This window comes from Saimiri boliviensis, chromosome 2 (assembly GCF_048565385.1).
Source record: "Saimiri boliviensis isolate mSaiBol1 chromosome 2, mSaiBol1.pri, whole genome shotgun sequence".
NCBI lineage: Eukaryota > Metazoa > Chordata > Mammalia > Primates > Cebidae > Saimiri > Saimiri boliviensis.
Genome location: NC_133450.1, coordinates 32,092,546 through 32,109,873, shown reverse-complemented (window position 1 = coordinate 32,109,873; position 17,328 = coordinate 32,092,546). Strand labels below are relative to the sequence as shown.

The 17,328-nt window shown below is 40.2% G+C and overlaps 1 protein-coding gene and 1 pseudogene across 17 annotated transcripts in view; both read left to right on the top strand.

Annotated features, from left to right (window-relative positions):
• The window catches only part of SIPA1L1 (signal induced proliferation associated 1 like 1), a 391,460-nt gene that overhangs the window by 312,846 nt on the left and 61,286 nt on the right, over positions 1-17,328 (top strand). For all 17 annotated transcript variants that reach the window (XM_074393047.1, XM_074393044.1, XM_010335233.3 and 14 more), the window contains 3 exons: positions 1,506-1,663; positions 12,716-13,289; positions 13,922-14,196. In XM_074393047.1, the coding sequence (XP_074249148.1) occupies positions 1,506-1,663; positions 12,716-13,289; positions 13,922-14,196 (1,007 nt within the window). The remainder of the gene's footprint in view (positions 1-1,505; positions 1,664-12,715; positions 13,290-13,921; positions 14,197-17,328) is intronic.
• LOC101051034 (elongation factor 1-alpha 1 pseudogene) lies at positions 9,843-11,379 on the top strand (annotated as a pseudogene).

Genomic DNA, 17,328 nt, shown 5'->3' with positions numbered 1-17,328 from the left:
GCCTTTATTTTCATAACATCTGATTGTATGTCATATTTAGAAATGAACTCAGAAATAAACTGTTTCATTAGAAGACAATTTGGGATGCTTTCAAATTCCTAAGGTTAAAAGTACGTTTCCTGAACATTCTAACTCCCAATTCTCAATCGTAATATAAAAGGCTATTGTCTCTCCCAGCTGGCTGCCAATACTAGATCACTGATTTTACTGGTATGCAATTTGTGTGCCTTAACGTCACTAGAGAATTTTTTTAAAGACAGGTTTTATAAGAAGATTATGTCTAATGGGTAGTTTATATAAATGTCACAGTTGTTTTTCTTTTTTAAGAGCCTCCATATAATAAGTATGAGAAACACAAATTTTGTTCAGTTTATCTTTTTCTTTTTCTTTTTTTTTTTTTTGAGATGGAGTTTTGCTCTTCTTACCCAGGCTGGAGTGCAATGGCGCGATCTCGGCTCACCGCAACCTCCGCCTCCTGCGTTCAAGCAATTCTCCTACCTCAGCCTCCCGTCAGTTTTTCTTTCTTTCTTTCTTTTTTTTTTTTTTTTTTTTGAGATGGAGTTTCGCTCTTGTTACCCAGGCTGGAGTGCAATGGCGCGATCTCGGCTCACCGCAACCTCCGCCTCCTGGGTTCAGGCAATTCTCCTGCCTCAGCCTCCTGAGTAGCTCGGATTACAGGCATGTGCCACCATGCCCAGCTACTTTTTTGTATTTTTAGTAGAGACAGGGTTTCACCGTATTGACCAGGATGGTCTCGATCTCTTGACCTCGTGATGCACCCGCCTCGGCCTCCCAAAGTGCTGGGATTACAGGCTTGAGCCACCGCGCCCGGCCAGTTTTTCTTTACACTATTGAATTAACTGCTGAAAGGCGCCGATCTAGGATGATCTGGGATGCCTGGGTTTGAAAGCCACGCATCCAACACCCACTGAATGTGAAACAGGGTGTCCCTAAGCAGCTTTCATTGCAATTAAAGAAGCTGTTTTAAACTTGAGGTTTACCTGCTTTTAATTGTTGCAACATTCTGGAATATTATACTTTTCTACATGCCCTGCTTGTGACACAAAACGTATATCAGAAAACACCTTAGCCATATTTTCTTTCAGTGAAGCCAATTAAACCAGAACATAAATTACATTATAATTATTTCAGCCATTCTCATCTCTAAAAATCTTCCCTATGGCATGTTTTTTTCTTATGTGAAAATGGAACAGAAATGTTGTTACAGAAACAGGATTTGGAGATGTTGGGACCTGGCATAGTATGCTAGTTATTGGGTAGATCTGTTTGAATGGCTATATCTTTTATGCAAATTTCAGAATATTCACTTCCATGTTCTTCCTTTGAGGGAATGATAAGGCAGGCTAAAACATTGACAGTAACTTTGTAGATTACCTACCTTAATGAGTACTGATTAATAATGAATGTTTTAAATACAACCACATAAGGGAAATGGGGGGGAGCAAATTATTGTCATTTATGTTGGTTGCTTTTTTTTCTTGCAGCTCCTAAGAAAGCGGCACATTGGAAATGATATTGTAACAATCGTTTTCCAAGAGCCTGGAGCACAGCCGTTCAGCCCAAAAAACATCCGATCCCACTTCCAGCACGTTTTCGTCATCGTCAGGGTGCACAATCCCTGCTCTGACAGTGTCTGTTATAGGTGTGTATGGGTGTCACAGCAGGGGCTCTATGGATGTTGGCTGGTTATCACACAGAGGCTCTATCCAGCTCTGCATTCTAAAGTGGCAATGGGAAATCTATTACTATTTCTTTTTGTCTTTAAACTGTGTGTGCGGATGGCTGAATTCACATGCTGACGTAATCTGGTGGCATTGACACTACCCAGGCATGTTGGTTAGACACCTGCCGTTTCCATTTGCACCTCCTCCTTAGGTGATGTCCTTCATCCATACCATCTGGTCACCAACCAACTAATTACTCATTTTGCTAATTATATTTTTCTTTTGGCATGCCAAGGGCAGAGAAGAACGATTATAATATATAGGGAAGAGAAGTTAATTTTTTGAAAAGCATTGTTATTAAAGAAGCTTAAGTCATTGCCTCTAACTTACATGATTCACGTTAGCACTCTGACTATGAGCTTAAAAGCGCTTCTGTACTTTATTTAGCGTTCAGTGACACTTGTTGACATCGTCACATGAGTATCAGAATTCAGGCCTCTATCTGCAGAGACCTTCTTTGAAAGAATACTGGAGAGTTAGGAGTTGAAGGGGATAGGGATCTGTGACGCTGGCTTGATATGGGTGTAGTGCCAGAATGTGTAAGGATAATGTTCTGGCATTTGTAAGATGTTTCTAATATATGTGTCAGTCCTTTCAAACTATGGACAATTTAGCATATCTTTCCATCCTAAAATGTTGCCTGCACGAAAAGTGACCAGTGCAGATTGACAGTTTGTGGGATCCACATCGTCTATTTCTAGGAGTAAGACAAATTAATTCTAGGAGTAGAGTAAGCGTAGTTTAGAGAAAAAAACAAGTAGAGGTTATGTTGGTCTCCTGCTGGCTGTCACCTTCCTTGCACATATCCTAATAACTGCATTGGTTGAGCTCTTGTTATAAGCCCCACACTGTTCTAGACATCTTACATGTATATCCCGTTTAATCTTTAAACCCTGTGAGATGGGTACTGCTTTTATCTCCATTTCCAGGTGATGACATTTAAGCCAAGTCATTTGCCTCAGGTTAGCTGGCTAGTATTTTGAGCAGAATTAGTCAGGGATACAGCCAGTCCGATTCTAGAGCCCAGTCTCTTATCCATGCTGCTATGCTGTCTCTCTCACAGGCTGGGAAAGCTGAGTTTTGCACTCCTAGCTCCCAACACAGGGGCTGTTCCAGAACTTCTCAAGTGCTGAGCCTAGATGAACACCCAAGACCAAGGGTGTCTGTAGTTTATCCTAGAGTTGGGGTAGAAACCCCAACAATGGAGACCTAGATCTGAAACCTCATATCAAGGAAATAGTGTGTGAAAGCTGCTCTGGTTAGTTGTAGAATGAAAGCACAGAACAGTCAGCTATAATTGGGACGGATAACTGCTTGCATTTAGAAAATACTCTGAGTAATTCAAACATGCTATGTACTAGATTCATGCAAAGGATTTCATACCACTTCATACTTTTAGTAGAAAGCCGAAGCTATGTAATTTCTTTTAAAGAAAGTTTCTTCTTTTCAAGCCCTTGTCTAAATCAGTACCGTCCAATGGGACTATAATGCAAACTGCATATTAATTTTACATTTTTGAATAGCCAGATTTTTTTAAAAGTGCCAAGATATAGATGAAATTAATGTTGACACTGTTTTTGACCCATTTATACATTTTATTTACTTAATATATCTAAGTATTATTTCAACATTAATTTTTCCAGCATTTAACAATTACTGTGACATCTTACATGTTTTTTTTTACTAAGCCTTTGTAACCTGAAGTACATTTTAGACTTATCTCAGTTAGAAGGCTAAATTTTCATTGGTGATGCTTAATCAATATTTAGATTTCATAAAATTTACAATTGAAAAAGTAGATTTAATACACCCAGATTCTTCCAAGTGGACTTTTTCAAAGCTTTAAAATAACAATTAAGTTTCAGTTTTAAAATTATGTATTAATTAAGATTTAATATAATTTTATATTCCTTGGTCACACTAGCCACGTTTCAAGTGCTCAATAGCCACAACTGGCCAGCGGCCACTGTAATGGACCACACAAGTCTAAAGAGACTGCTGAGGGCAGGTGTGTTTGCCTTCTTCAGTGCTTTGCTTTTTTATTTTTATCACCCCTCTCCTGAAAATTATGATTTTTACCTTCTCTCTCTTATTTGTAATCTGTTGCCTGAGAGCCCATCTTTATAACCCCATCATGTAACACTAGGAGTCTTTGTGGCGAGTGGTATACTGAACACCCCTGCTCAAGACATGTGAGCACGTCTGGAATTTCTTAGTTAGCAGGCTTATTTGAAGGCCCAGCACACAGGTTTTAAGTGGTGAATTTTGGCCTTTTTATAAATCCAAGAGAACATACCAGTTTGTAACATCATTGAAAGAAATCACAAGAGATTATAGAGTAGTGACCTTTGCCTATTGTAAAGTTAAAAGGATCAGTAGTTTTTTTTTGCCATCCTTCTCAAAAGAGGCAGGCATACCTCCTGGGTAGATGGTGATGTCAGGAAGTGTTTGAAGGCACAGAATAAACAGAGCTCCTTTCTTCTAGTCTTTAATGTTGAGGGAGGGGTGAAGACGAGCTTATTTTTTCATGAAAATAAATGTATTCTGAGGTGAAATGGAAAATATCAATTTTCAGAGGAAACATCAGTCTTCAAAGAATTTTTACAACCATGAGTTTTTCTCAAACCCAGCCACTCCTCAAACTACTAAGGATATGAATTTATAGGCCTCTTTTGTTAGGGGTGGTTTGGTGGATAAACTTAGACATGGGTTGATTTATACTCATTTTATTTAAATCTAATTTAATTTTATCCCTAAGTGATACAGCTAGAGTAACTTAAATGCTTTTAAAATTAATTTTTTATTTTTTATTTTTGTGAGTACATTGTAGGTGTACATATTTTGGGGATGCATGAGATGTTTTTATATAGGCATGCAGTGTATAATAATCACACCAGGGTAAATGGGGTATCCATCACCTCAAGCTTTTATCCTTTGTGTCACAATCTAGTTATACTGTTATTTTTAAATGTGCAATTAAATTATTTTTAACTGTAAAAAATTATTTTAAAAATAGAGTCATTCTGTTGTGCCAGCAAATACTAGGTTATATTCATTCTTTTTAACTATTTTTTTGTACCCCAAGTGCTTTTAAGCATTTAAAACCTCTTGGTCCCAACTTTCTCCACCATGAACACACATCTATTTATTTACTTACACCTACCTGGTATCTGAACTGTGGAAAGGGGAAAAGTTTCCTTGAAAGAGTGTCCTGCTGTAATAGTGCAGAGAGGTGTCGGGTCATTAGAGGCTGAAGTTACATGGATGTTTATGAGCAGCTGGGATTTGGAGTGTGTATGTTAAAGCGTAAGTACATGGAATTCAATGGGAAAAAGAGAAATCATTCCAGGGGTGGTCAGTAGAAAGGATAGACGCCTAGAGATGGGAAGGAGGGTGGAAAGCACAATAAAAAGGCTGCTGATGCAGGACAGATAGTGGAGGCCCCCGGCATGCTAGGCCATCAGTTCAACACTACGTAAGTGGAATTCTAGGGAAAATTAGCCAGTGTTACCATGCTAGGTAATTTGTACACAAAAAGATAAATTTGGAGACTGTCATTATTCATTTATTTTGTATTAGTTCTTTATCCAGCCCTTAGCATGTATGTGCTAGACACTACTCTAGATGATGGAATATAACAGAACAAAGAGAGAAAAATCCCTGTAGTGGATGCAGAGATGAGATCTCAAAATAATGTGGTATTATATCTCCCTGGAGACTAGAAAGCCTACACAGGAATAACTGCCTAATTCAGACTAATTCCAGAGGGCAATTAATGTGAGTCATCATGTAGCCAAGAACTCAGAAATTAGTCACTAAGTCTGCATGCTAAAGCTTATCCTATAACAGATAAGGGAGCCCTTCAGTCTCCATTGTTTCATTTGTATCGTTGCAGTGACCTTAATTGTCTGATCCCAGTCGATAGAGAAGATCAGAAGCAACAAAATAAAAAAAGATGAAGGGGCTGTTAATAGTGAGTGTACGCTGTAAACAAATATTTGTTTATTGATAGAGGAGATGCTGAAAAACTATTCACATCAAAGATATGAATTCAATCACCATAGCAGTCTGGGGTCATTTGATTTTGGACCAAAAAACCAAATACAGTAATTCCTCCCTTATCTGTCAGGGATATATTCCAAGACCCCCAGAGGAGGCCCAAAACCACGGATAGTACCTAACCCTGTTCCTATATGATAATGTTTAATTTATAAATTAGGCACAGTAAGATATTAACAGTAATTAATAAAATAGAACAGTTAAAACAGTGTACTTTAATAATAGTTATATGAATGTGGTGTCTCTCAAAATACCTCCTTGTACTATACCAGGGCTAACTGAAACCACAGAAAGCGAAACCGTAGATAAGGGGGACTGTTGTATGCTTCAGTCAGTCCTGAGGGCTTCACTGTGAAAACACAGTATAGAATAATACCATTTTTCAACAACTAATGAATTAATGGATTTAACCATTGATCACCAAAGGATGCAAATACCATAAAAAGAGACAAATGTGTGCCTCATAATGGAATAATACAACCTCACCTATGAATTATTCTTCCCCACCCCCCGCAAAAAAATTAAATCTGAATCTCATCAAGCTTCCAGACAAGCCAATTTATAGGAAATACAAAAGACAGAGGAGCATGTTCGTAGTTGACAAAATTCATACGCTGGATAACTGCAGACAAAAAGCCCAATTTCTTCAATAAATAAGTTGTAAGAAATAGTGAGAAAATGGAGGGGAATTTATAGAATAAAACGTTTTTTTAAAGCTAAATTAATTGCAATGTGTGGACCCTATTTAGATGCCAGTTTAGAGGGAAAGACTCTTAAAGAAGATCTTAGGACATCCTAAACATTTGTAAATTGGAACATTGACACACTATTTGATGAAATTAAATAATTTTTATCATTTTAAAACTAGAATAGTAATAAGTAGTTATAACAATGACCCTGAGTCTTCAAAACAAATGTTAAATTGTGGTCAGTAGGTATGTTTAGGAAGGTAGAAATGTATGTTACTCCTCTCAGAGAGATTTCCATACCTGGTAATTAAAATGTAATAACTGTTGAAAGGAATCAGTATGATGTAGTACAAAAAGCACTTGGAATTAGACCCAACTATTAAACTTCTTAGTGCAGTGGGAAGCTGTGTGACATCCACTTAAAATCCTGTAAGTAAAATGTCTAGCATAGGCAGAGAGGAAGTGTGATGCATGTCCAGTAAATGTCTGTGTTCATCCTCTTTCCTCTCTTAAAAAAAAAAAGAAAGAATTTGCAAGCTTCAACTGAGAAGAAGAAAAATCCAAGAAGATCAAGTGGTCAAAATTTCTCTAAGAAAGTTTGTTGTAAGCCTCAGTTAATCATCATCCCTATTGTCCTCTGCAGCTGACCTTTCTAAGATAAGAGTCTCATTACATCATTCATTGTGCTTGAAGGCATCGAGAGAAAAGTTCAGACTTTCAAGCATAGCTTACTGCATGGGGGCCTTCAGGTCTGGCCTCCTGTCAGTCAGTCTCTTCTACCATTCTGCACCCCACACCTACCTCGTTCCTTTGGAGCCACTCACCGCTCACCAGAACAGCGTGCGCTGCCCCTCCACTCTGCACATGCTGCTCTTCAGCTGGAAGGCCGGCCTCCTCTCACACACTCCCCTGCCCCTACTTCATCTGATGAATTCTGCTTTTCTTTTTTCTGAGAAGGCTCCCTGGACTTCCCAGGACTAAAGCGTCTTTCCTAAGTGCTACCGGCAGCACCCTGTACTTTTCAAGTAGAAGACTCAAAGCTCCCACCAGACTTTCAGCCCAGGACATCCTCACCCTCTGTCCTCAACAAGAGCACAGTGCCTAGCGCATAGTAGGTGCTCAGTGACTTGTGGATCAATATGATTAGAAATCAAGAGAATGATTGGCACATGTTTGATCTTTCCTGCCCTTTGCCCAAATCTGCTTTCTTGGAAGCTGCCCTGGCCAGTTAATCTGATCTAGGCTCCAAGAAGAGGAGACTTCCCTCTATCTACCATTCGATGTTTTCTTTGTTACCTTCCTTTTAAATTTTAGGCTGGAGGTTGTTGGTTATTGCTGGTTTCCCATGGTGCTTCCAAAGTTAAAATGTCTTATTTTTCTCACTTTTTATCCACTAAACTTCTGTTTAGAAGTCTTTGGGATATTTTTATGTGTAAGCTTGAAGTTTGCCATAGGTATAAAGACTTGTTACTTCATCCAAGCTGTTTGATACCAACCAACGTTACATGGCCCATATCAACTAGAAACAGCCTTGTCGTCTCTTTGGCCCTGTAACCCATGGGGATGGTCCTTTTAGCAGGTACCTCAGGAGTAGAAGGTTTCAAAGCACTTCCTCAGAGGGAGTAAGTGTGGATTTGTCGTGGAGCACTCTCTTGGCTGTCCAGAAGCTTACATTCCAATCCTGGCTCTCTCTGACAAATCTGGGCAAATCCTTGTACTTCTCTGCATCTGTTTCCTGGAGAAGTGAAGAATTTATACCAGCTGCTCAACCGGAGGTTGGGGAAGATGTCAAACCACAGAATAAAAACAAGACACCTTCCTGGTCCCTCAGTGTACCCAGAGATTTTGGTATGAGAAGATATTTTTATGTTGAAATGAACACAAGTATTTTTCAGTGGAGTATAAAATTGGGGTGAATTTTCAGATGAAACCCAAGATTTTATTGGAAGAATATGAGGAACGTTGAGTTCTCTAAGTTCTCTTCCTGTGATAACTTTCCATCACTGTTGTAGCCTCTGAATTCTGTCATCTAGATAACCCTCTTGAGTAGAACGTTCCGGTCTTCAACAATGCTGGGTAAATAAAGCTCGGCTATGATTTTAAAGCATGTATTATTTCCAAGAAAGCACAGAATTGCCAACTAGGCTAACATAAACATGGCCAAGCAGAGGCCCTTTGGAATCTGCTTTTAAAAATACCAAGAACCATTTATAATTAATATATCTTAAGTAACTGCATATAGCAAACTGAGATTCTAGAACAGCTAATTTTCTTACAGAGGCAAAAATATTCTGTTTAGCTTAACTCAGGACTTATTATCAAGAGTTCAGAATTTGTGACATCTAAATTAACGAGCTTTTAACTTTGTAGAAACCTTGCCAGTTTGATTTATCCAAAACAGAATTCTTTATTTGAAAAGAGCATTCCAGGGTATCATCTTCCTCATCTTCTGTAAAGATTCTATTTCTGACTATGCAAAGCTGATTTCAGTGCCTGTATCATTTACCTCCCTACCACAGTGAATCACTGAAAATTATATGTTAAGGATTCAGTTCTTTTCCTCACAGTTCATTATAACTGCTTTAATTATTGGTAGGTTTTCAGTGTATGTTTGTCTAAAGTTCTATCAATTAATAAGTGGATCTGTAGAAAACCAGTTAAAGGGGCAAGTAGATGGAGGGTGCTTATAATCACACCTCTGCTGAGCATTTTGCTCTCCTTATGTAAAATGAAATCACAGATATTTTCTGAGAAAAAATAACAATTTGAGTGAAATTAGCAGATGAAAAATTGCAAATTTTAAAAGGAAATATATTAAATATTTCTGGATTCTTACAGGATTCCACTTAGAAAAATATAGCAAACCTGGATTTCAGCATCTTTTGCTTGCCTTTAGGAGGGAAAAAAATTAACATGATCAAATTAAAAATATACAGCTGTCAGCATTCAAGTCAGGCAGTTCACAATAGATAAGAAAATTTGCCTTCCTGATACATATTGGTATAATTAAGCCATATAGAAGTCTCTGAATTCTCTCCTCCAGTTAGAAAATGGAGTGTTGCTTGCCACCTTTCTTTGTCATGAAGTGAACTAAGTCGTCTTTTAAAAATATATTTGTGAAACCAACAAACAGGCCATCCTATGGTATCTTCTGAGCATGTAGCTTTTCCGTTCTGCCAAAAATATAATTTGCATCCTGAGGTTGCTGATTTTTATTTTTCTTATTTTCACAAGAAGTAACTATTTCTTGAAAAGCAGAACTGAATATCTTACAGCAAAACCCTTCTTTAAAAAAAAGTGGCTTTTTCGCAACGAGTTTGCTGCCAGAACATAGGTGTCGTGAAAACTACCCCTAAAAGCCAAAATGGGAAACGAAAAGACTCATACCAACATTGTCGTCATTGGACATGTAGATTCCGGCAAGTCCACCACTACTGGCCATCTAATCTACAAATGCGGGGACATTGACAAAAGAACCGTTGAAAAATTTGAAAAGGAGGCTACTGAGATGGGAAAGGGCTCCTTCAAGTATGCCTGGGTCTTGGATAAACTGAAAACCGAGTGTGAACGTGGTATCACCATTGATACCTCCTTGTGGAAATTCGAGACCAGCAAGTACTATGTGACTATCATTGATGCCCCGGGACACAGAGACTTCATTAAAACATGATTACAGGGACATCTCAGGCTGACTGTGCTGTCCTGATTGTCTCTGCTGGTGTTGGTGAATTTGAAGCTGGTATCTCCAAGAATGGGCAGACCCGAGAGCATGCCCTCCTGGCTTACACACTAGGTGTGAAACAACTTATTGTTGGTGTTAACAAAATGGATTCCACTGAGCCACCCTACAGCCAGAAGAGATATGAGGAAATCGTTAAGGAAGTCAGCACTTACATTAAGAAAATTGGCTACAACCCCGACACAGTAGCATTTGTGCCAATTTCTGGTTGGAATGGTGACAACATGCTGGAGCCAAGTGCTAACGTGCCTTGGTTCAAGGGTTGGAAAGTCACCCGTAAGGATGGCAATGCCAGTGGGACCACACTGCTTGAGGCACTTGACTGCATCCTACCACCAACTCGTCCAACTGATAAGCCCTTGCGCCTGCCTCTCCAGGATGTCTATAAAATTGGTGGTGTTGGTACTGTTCCTGTTGGCCGAGTGGGGACTGGTGTTCTCAAACCTGGTATGGTGGTCACCTTTGCTCCAGTCAGCGTTACAACTGAAGTGAAATCTGTTGAAATGCACCATGAAGCTTTGAGTGAAGCTCTTCCTGGGGACAGTGTGGGCTTAAATGTCAAGAACGTGTCTGTCAAGGATGTTCGTCGTGGCAACGTTGCTGGTGACAGCAAGAACGACCCACCAATGGAAGCAGCTGGCTTCACTGCTCAGGTGATTATCCTGAACCATCCAGGCCAAATCAGTGCTGGCTATGCCCCTGTACTGGATTGCCACACAGCTCACATTGCCTGCAAGTTTGCTGAGCTGAAGGAAAAGATTGATCGCCGTTCTGGTAAAAAGCTGGAAGATGGCCCTAAATTCTTGGAAGTCTGGTGATGCTGCCATTGTTGATATGGTTCCTGGCAAGCCCATGTGTGTTGAGAGCTTCTCAGATTATCCACCTCTCGGTCGCTTTGCTGTTCGTGATATGAGACAGACAGTTGCCGTGGGTGTCATCAAAGCAGTGGACAAGAAGGCTGCTGGAGCTGGCAAGGTCACCAAGTCTGCCCAGAAAGCTCAGAAGGCTAAATGAATATTATCCCTAATACCTGCCACCTCAGTCTTAATCAGTGGTGGAGGAAGAACGGTCTCAGAACTGTTTGTTTCAATTGGCCATTTAAGTTTAGTAGTAAAAGACTGGTTAATGATAACAATGCATCATAAAACCTTCAGAAGGAAAGGAGAATGTTTTGTGGACCACTTTGGTTTTCTTTTTTGCTTGTGGCAGTTTTAAGTTATTAGTTTTTAAAATCAGTACTTTTTAATGGAAACAACTTGACCAAAAATTTGTCACAGAATTTTGAGACCCATTAAAAAAGTTTAATGAGAAAAAAAAAAAGTGAAACAAAGCTCTTCAATTTTATTTGAAAGATGCGTATTCTCTGATGATGCCATTTCTATTCCAAGAGTTCAAGAGAAACAGATTTTTTAATTGTTTCCCTAATACTAAGTATAATTGCATAATTTGCTCAATTTTAATTTGGAAGGAGGAATATTTGATGTGTTGGAATCATTATTTCCAGCCATGTCAAACTTCACTAAAATCTTGGAACATGATATAAAACACGCAACCTCTCTATTTGTATTTCAACAACTTCCTTTGTTGTTTTAGAAGATTTTTTTCCTTTTGAGGTTAAAAATAATAGGTTATTACAGATGTTCATATGATCCTTTTCTTAGGCCCACTTTTAAATATATATTCACAAGGAATGACTGGAACAGACTTTTTTATATCAATCTTGCTTGGAAGAATGGAAGAAGGAAAACATTTTTCTTACAAATAGCCTGTCAGAATAAAATACCAAAAGGACCAAGGAATAGTTAGTTCAGTTTAAAGATATGATTTTAAAGCATTGTTGATATTACATAAAGATTATTCTCATACTATTACTTAGATTCTAATTTTCATTTTAAAATTATGTTTTTAATCTGGTTGCATAATGACTCACACGTAGGCCAAAAAATACTGGTTAAATTTTATTAAAATATAATTCATTTCTTTTATGGCATGCGTCTTCTGGTATTTTCAGTATAAGCTCTCTGCTTATAGACATCATATCTAAAATGAAGAACACATTTGTGTTCTCACAGAATGCATGCTTGTTCTGAAAGATGATGTGGTTACAGTAACCTCCCCACCCCCCAAAAATAATTAGTAGGATTTAAAATGTCTTATGCAGAATATTACAGTAAACCTGTTTTTCTTTTTCCATGGAGTTATGGTCAGTTTCCTATCTAGTAAAGAAAGTTAATAGCATAAGCTTTTGGGATTTGGGGAGGTTTGTTTTTGGCCTAGAAAAAATTTTATGTTGTATAAATCCTAAATGTGATTGAATGAAAAAATATGCTTCAATTAAGCAGAAATGTATGTTGTTTCTCATGGAAAAATAAGCAGCTAGTTTGCATCTGAGGTACATCTCTGTCTTTGAGAAAGTGTATTTTATTCTGATGTTGTGAGACTGAGAAGTACTGACCTGACTCTCTTTGATCTTTGTCTCTCAGTGTGGCTGTTACCAGGTCCAGAGATGTGCCTTCCTTTGGGCCTCCCATTCCTAAAGGGGTCACTTTCCCTAAGTCAAATGTGTTCAGGGACTTCCTTTTGGCCAAAGTGATAAACGCAGAAAATGCTGCTCATAAATCGGAGAAGTTCCGGGCCATGGCAACTCGGACCCGCCAGGAATACCTGAAAGATCTGGCAGAAAAGAATGTCACCAACACCCCTATCGACCCTTCTGGCAAGTTTCCATTCATCTCTCTGGCTTCCAAGAAGAAGGAAAAGTCTAAGCCATACCCAGGAGCTGAGCTCAGCAGCATGGGGGCCATTGTGTGGGTGGTCCGGGCTAAAGACTACAGCAAGGCCATGGAACTAGACTGCCTTTTAGGGGTCTCCAATGAGTTCATCGTGCTTATTGAACAGGAAACGAAGAGCGTGGTCTTCAATTGTTCCTGTAGAGATGTGATAGGGTGGACTTCCACTGACACCAGCCTCAAAATCTTCTATGAACGAGGAGAATGTGTTTCAGTGGAGAGTTTTATTAACAACGAGGAGATCAAAGAGATTGTCAAAAGGTTGCAGGTAAGTCTTTCTTTCCACTTCCTTACATACCATTTCTCTTTCATAAAGCTTTCAATGCAGACTAGAGCCAAGTTACTGAACTTTGCCCTCTGTTATTAGCTCCTCTGAAAACTCGCTTGATGTATGAAGCAAACAGAGTTTATCTCATGTCTGTGTTTTCCACGGATGTTTCAGAAAAGTAGAAGAAGTCGGGGAAGACACATTTACTCTGTGTGTGTGTGTGTGTGTGTGTGTGTGTGTGTAACCCATTTGCCTGTGACCTGTTCCCTGATGCTGCAGCCCAGTCATCTGCTGGTGGTGGTGAAAGAATTGTTTGAGTATCTGCTGCCTTAAATTTTACAAAGGCGAAATAAGTAGCAGTATATGGTTTCTATTTACTGCCAGCTCCCTGTAGGTCTCTGTTAGAGGTTTCCTTGTAACTTCAGGGAAGCCGTTGAGCTTTTTGGATGCAACAAGTATATTCCTTTTGGCCTAATGAATAGGAGACTAGTGAAGAAGAAATAACCAGACTGCTCTTCAGCTGGCAATAAGGTATTCAAAACTAACCCTTCTTGCAACGATTTTCCAGTTCCGTGCCCACCACTTAATACCCTATTGCTTTAAACCACAGTGTCTTTTGTTTCCTTGTCTAGTTTGTTTCAAAAGGCTGTGAATCAGTGGAGATGACTCTACGAAGAAATGGGCTAGGACAGCTTGGCTTCCATGTCAACTACGAGGGCATCGTGGCGGATGTGGAGCCCTACGGTTATGCCTGGCAGGCAGGGCTGAGGCAGGGCAGTCGCCTGGTGGAGATCTGCAAGGTAGCTGTGGCCACTCTTAGCCATGAGCAGATGATCGATCTCCTGAGAACATCTGTCACGGTGAAGGTTGTCATCATTCCTCCCCATGATGACTGCACCCCACGGAGGTAGGTCTGAGGAGGCAGCTGTGGGCCTGAGACTTGAGTGCAGGGTTTGGGTACCATGTAGAACATCTCTTGGCAGGTAGCGGGGTAAGGTGTTGGGTAGAACAATAGATTGCGTGTGGTGCTGAGTGTTTCGTTTGTGGAGCCTGACTCAGGATGAAGCTCCCTTTCAGTGTGTGGCAGCAGCAGCTGGAAAGAGTGACTAAATGAGACCATTCCTGGGATTTACATCTCTGGATATATAAAGTTGCCATTACAGATGGAGAAGTCTGGCAATATCCGTCTTAAGAATCTTCCAATAGGAGCTGAGAAAGATTAAACACTTAACATTAAAAGACACTCAGCACCTCAAATTGTCAGATTTTTTTTTTTTGTTTTATGTTCCATGATGCTCTTACTCTCTTTTCTCTCCCAGTTGCTGCCCAAAACTCAGCAATTGTTTGGACCTTTGCTGTCTCAGCCCGGCAGCTGCTTTTCCTAACTGTATCTGCATGTGCTAGGGATTGGCTTTAGGTGAGCTTCCCCTGCTCATGGTGCTTTGGCATTTTGGTTCCTAGTCTTTGCCAGAAAGGAAAGCCTAGGAGCTCCCTGCCCTACCCAAACCCCCCACGGCTCCTGCCAAGCCAGCAACACTGTTGAAAATTTAATTTCTCTGTCTCTGAGAAGGTTTTTTGGTGGAACAAATTTAGTCAACTGTTTATTTTCTCCTGGACACGTACATGCTTTTTTTGCTAGTTTTTAAGATCTTTTTATTTTATGCCATTGTTTTCTAAGAATTTTTCTTAAGCTTTGGTAATTGATTCTTAGGCTTTCTAAAGCCAAGACCGTGTTCTGTATCCTATTTTCCCACTAAGATGACCAGTCCTACACCCTGAGCTCTCATGGATTTATGAATATCAGGTGGTAGAAAGGTAATGGTGATGATAGGCTATTTGTGTCTTTTTAAAAAAAGTAAAGTACAGCAAATGTGTGTGTGTGTATGTGTGTGTGTGTGTGTGTGTGTATACTTTGCTCAGGATGGTATTTCCTAATGCTGCTTACCTCGTAGGGGGTCCAGGGATTATGTGAGTACAGTATGTCAAAATATTAAAAAATTCCTTTGTCTGATAATTTGAAGAACTGCGTTTTGGATGGCTGCATTTCCCTGGAAATCAAAATATGAACTTTTAATTTCACCTGTTTTAGAGAGAAGGAAATATTCAGAAACTGCCCTACCCACATACCCTGCCTTAGTTAACCAGGCCTAATGAACCCTGTTAGCTTTTTTTGGTTTCCCCAAATATATCATCATTAAATGTTAAGTAATGTGCTGAACTGTGATTCAAAACATGATGTGAGGTGGCTCAGAAAGGCAGCGGGGTTCTTGCTTATGACGGTCTCCAGCCTTGCTGCGTTCCTTCTCTTGTCTCTTTCTCTGCTGTCTCTCCTTCAAATTGTCTGCTTTATTACTCTGAACAGGCAGTTAAAAACAGGAGAAGATAACTAATCTTTGTAAATTGTCAACCGTAGTTACCTACAGTAAAGAGTTATACACATGAGTCTAAGGACTGTCTACTGAAATATGGAGCCTTTGACCTCATGGTGCCATCTTGCCTTCTCAGAGGTCTTTCCCTTGTAGCTAAGCTCCCAGGGTTATATGCGGGAAAGGAGAGGGAAGTGGGATTGTGTGACTGTGGGTGGAATGAGACAACAGTACAGACATTGGCATTGTAAATACCTGTTACTAGAAAGACAGATAAGAGACCTGGACCTGGATAGATGGAGCCATGATAGAAGGTATACTAGACTACGTATATTGTGGTGTATTGGTGAAAATAACTAATGTACTGAGTTTTTTGCTTTAATATGCCAGACCCTGGAAAAAGCACCTTTTTATGAATTAGTGCATTTAATTCTTATAACAACCTTTCTGGTGATAGTGTTAGTATTATTCCTGTTTTAAAACAAACCAAGAGTCAAAGATTAGTAACTTGCTAAGCTCATCTGGCAAATTTAGGTCTAACATCAGAGTCCAGGCTCTTTGTGTGCTTGGAGCACAGATCCTTGCCTTGTACACCAGAATCAGGAGTGATGTGCTGGTAAGTTGGCTTTCTGTTGGTGGTGGGGGGCGGGGGGAACAACTTTATTTGTAGTATTTGCTGATTTCTGTGGTGCAGATACTCCCACTGTGGCTGGTTCCAAGCTACTGATGGGATATCACTGCAGGCAGCATTGGGGTAGATGGATGATTGCTAGTTCCAGCACTCCAGGGAGTGAATGAGCTGTCACAGCACTGTGAGGCTCTCAGGCCTTCCGGGAGGAGCCAGTGGAGCTGTCAGTGACCTGTCGTTTGGGTGCCAGGAGGGGAGGCTAGGGAAAGAATTAGTGCTCTGCACAGGGTCCCTTTCACTATAGTTTCCGCCTGAAAAGCCATCAGACCTGGGCAGGGCAAGTGGGAAATGCTTTGATACCTTTGGAGGGCTGAAAGCCTGCTCCTCTCTCCTTCCTTTAGAAATAACCTCAGAGAGGGCTGGGGGAGTGGCTCACGCCTGTAATCCTAGCACTTTGGGAGGCCAAGGTGGGCAGATCACCTGAGATCAGGAGTTCCATACAAGCCTGGCCAACATGGCAAAACCCCGTCTCTACTAAAAATACAAAAAAAAAAAAGAGTAGCTGGGAGTGATGGTGGGCGCCTCTAATACCAGCTACTTCGGAGGCTGAGAGGAGAATCCCCTGAACCCCAAAGGCAGAGGTTGCAGTGAGCTGAGATTGCACTCCAGCCTGGGGAACAAAAGCGAAACTCCCATCTCTAAAAAAAAAAAAAAAAAAGAAGTAACTTCAGAAGGAACAGTTGAAGCATTAACACCTTGTTACAATTTTCAACAAAATAGAATAATGCTCTTGTGCCATTTTTTTCTTCTCCTCTGCTTTTCACACTCCCACTGTTGTTTTTCTAGCAACTAATTACACTGTTCTTTGAATAGTAGACTTTACCACCAGTCACTGCAGCTGCAGCAAGAGGCAGGACAGACCTCGAGGCAAGCTACTCCTCTGCCCCTCAGCCTGGTGGTTCTTAGGGTCACCAGGACCCCAAGTGGGACACAGGCAAGGGGGTGGGGGACATCTCCCACTGTGTGTAATACGAACACCCCCAGG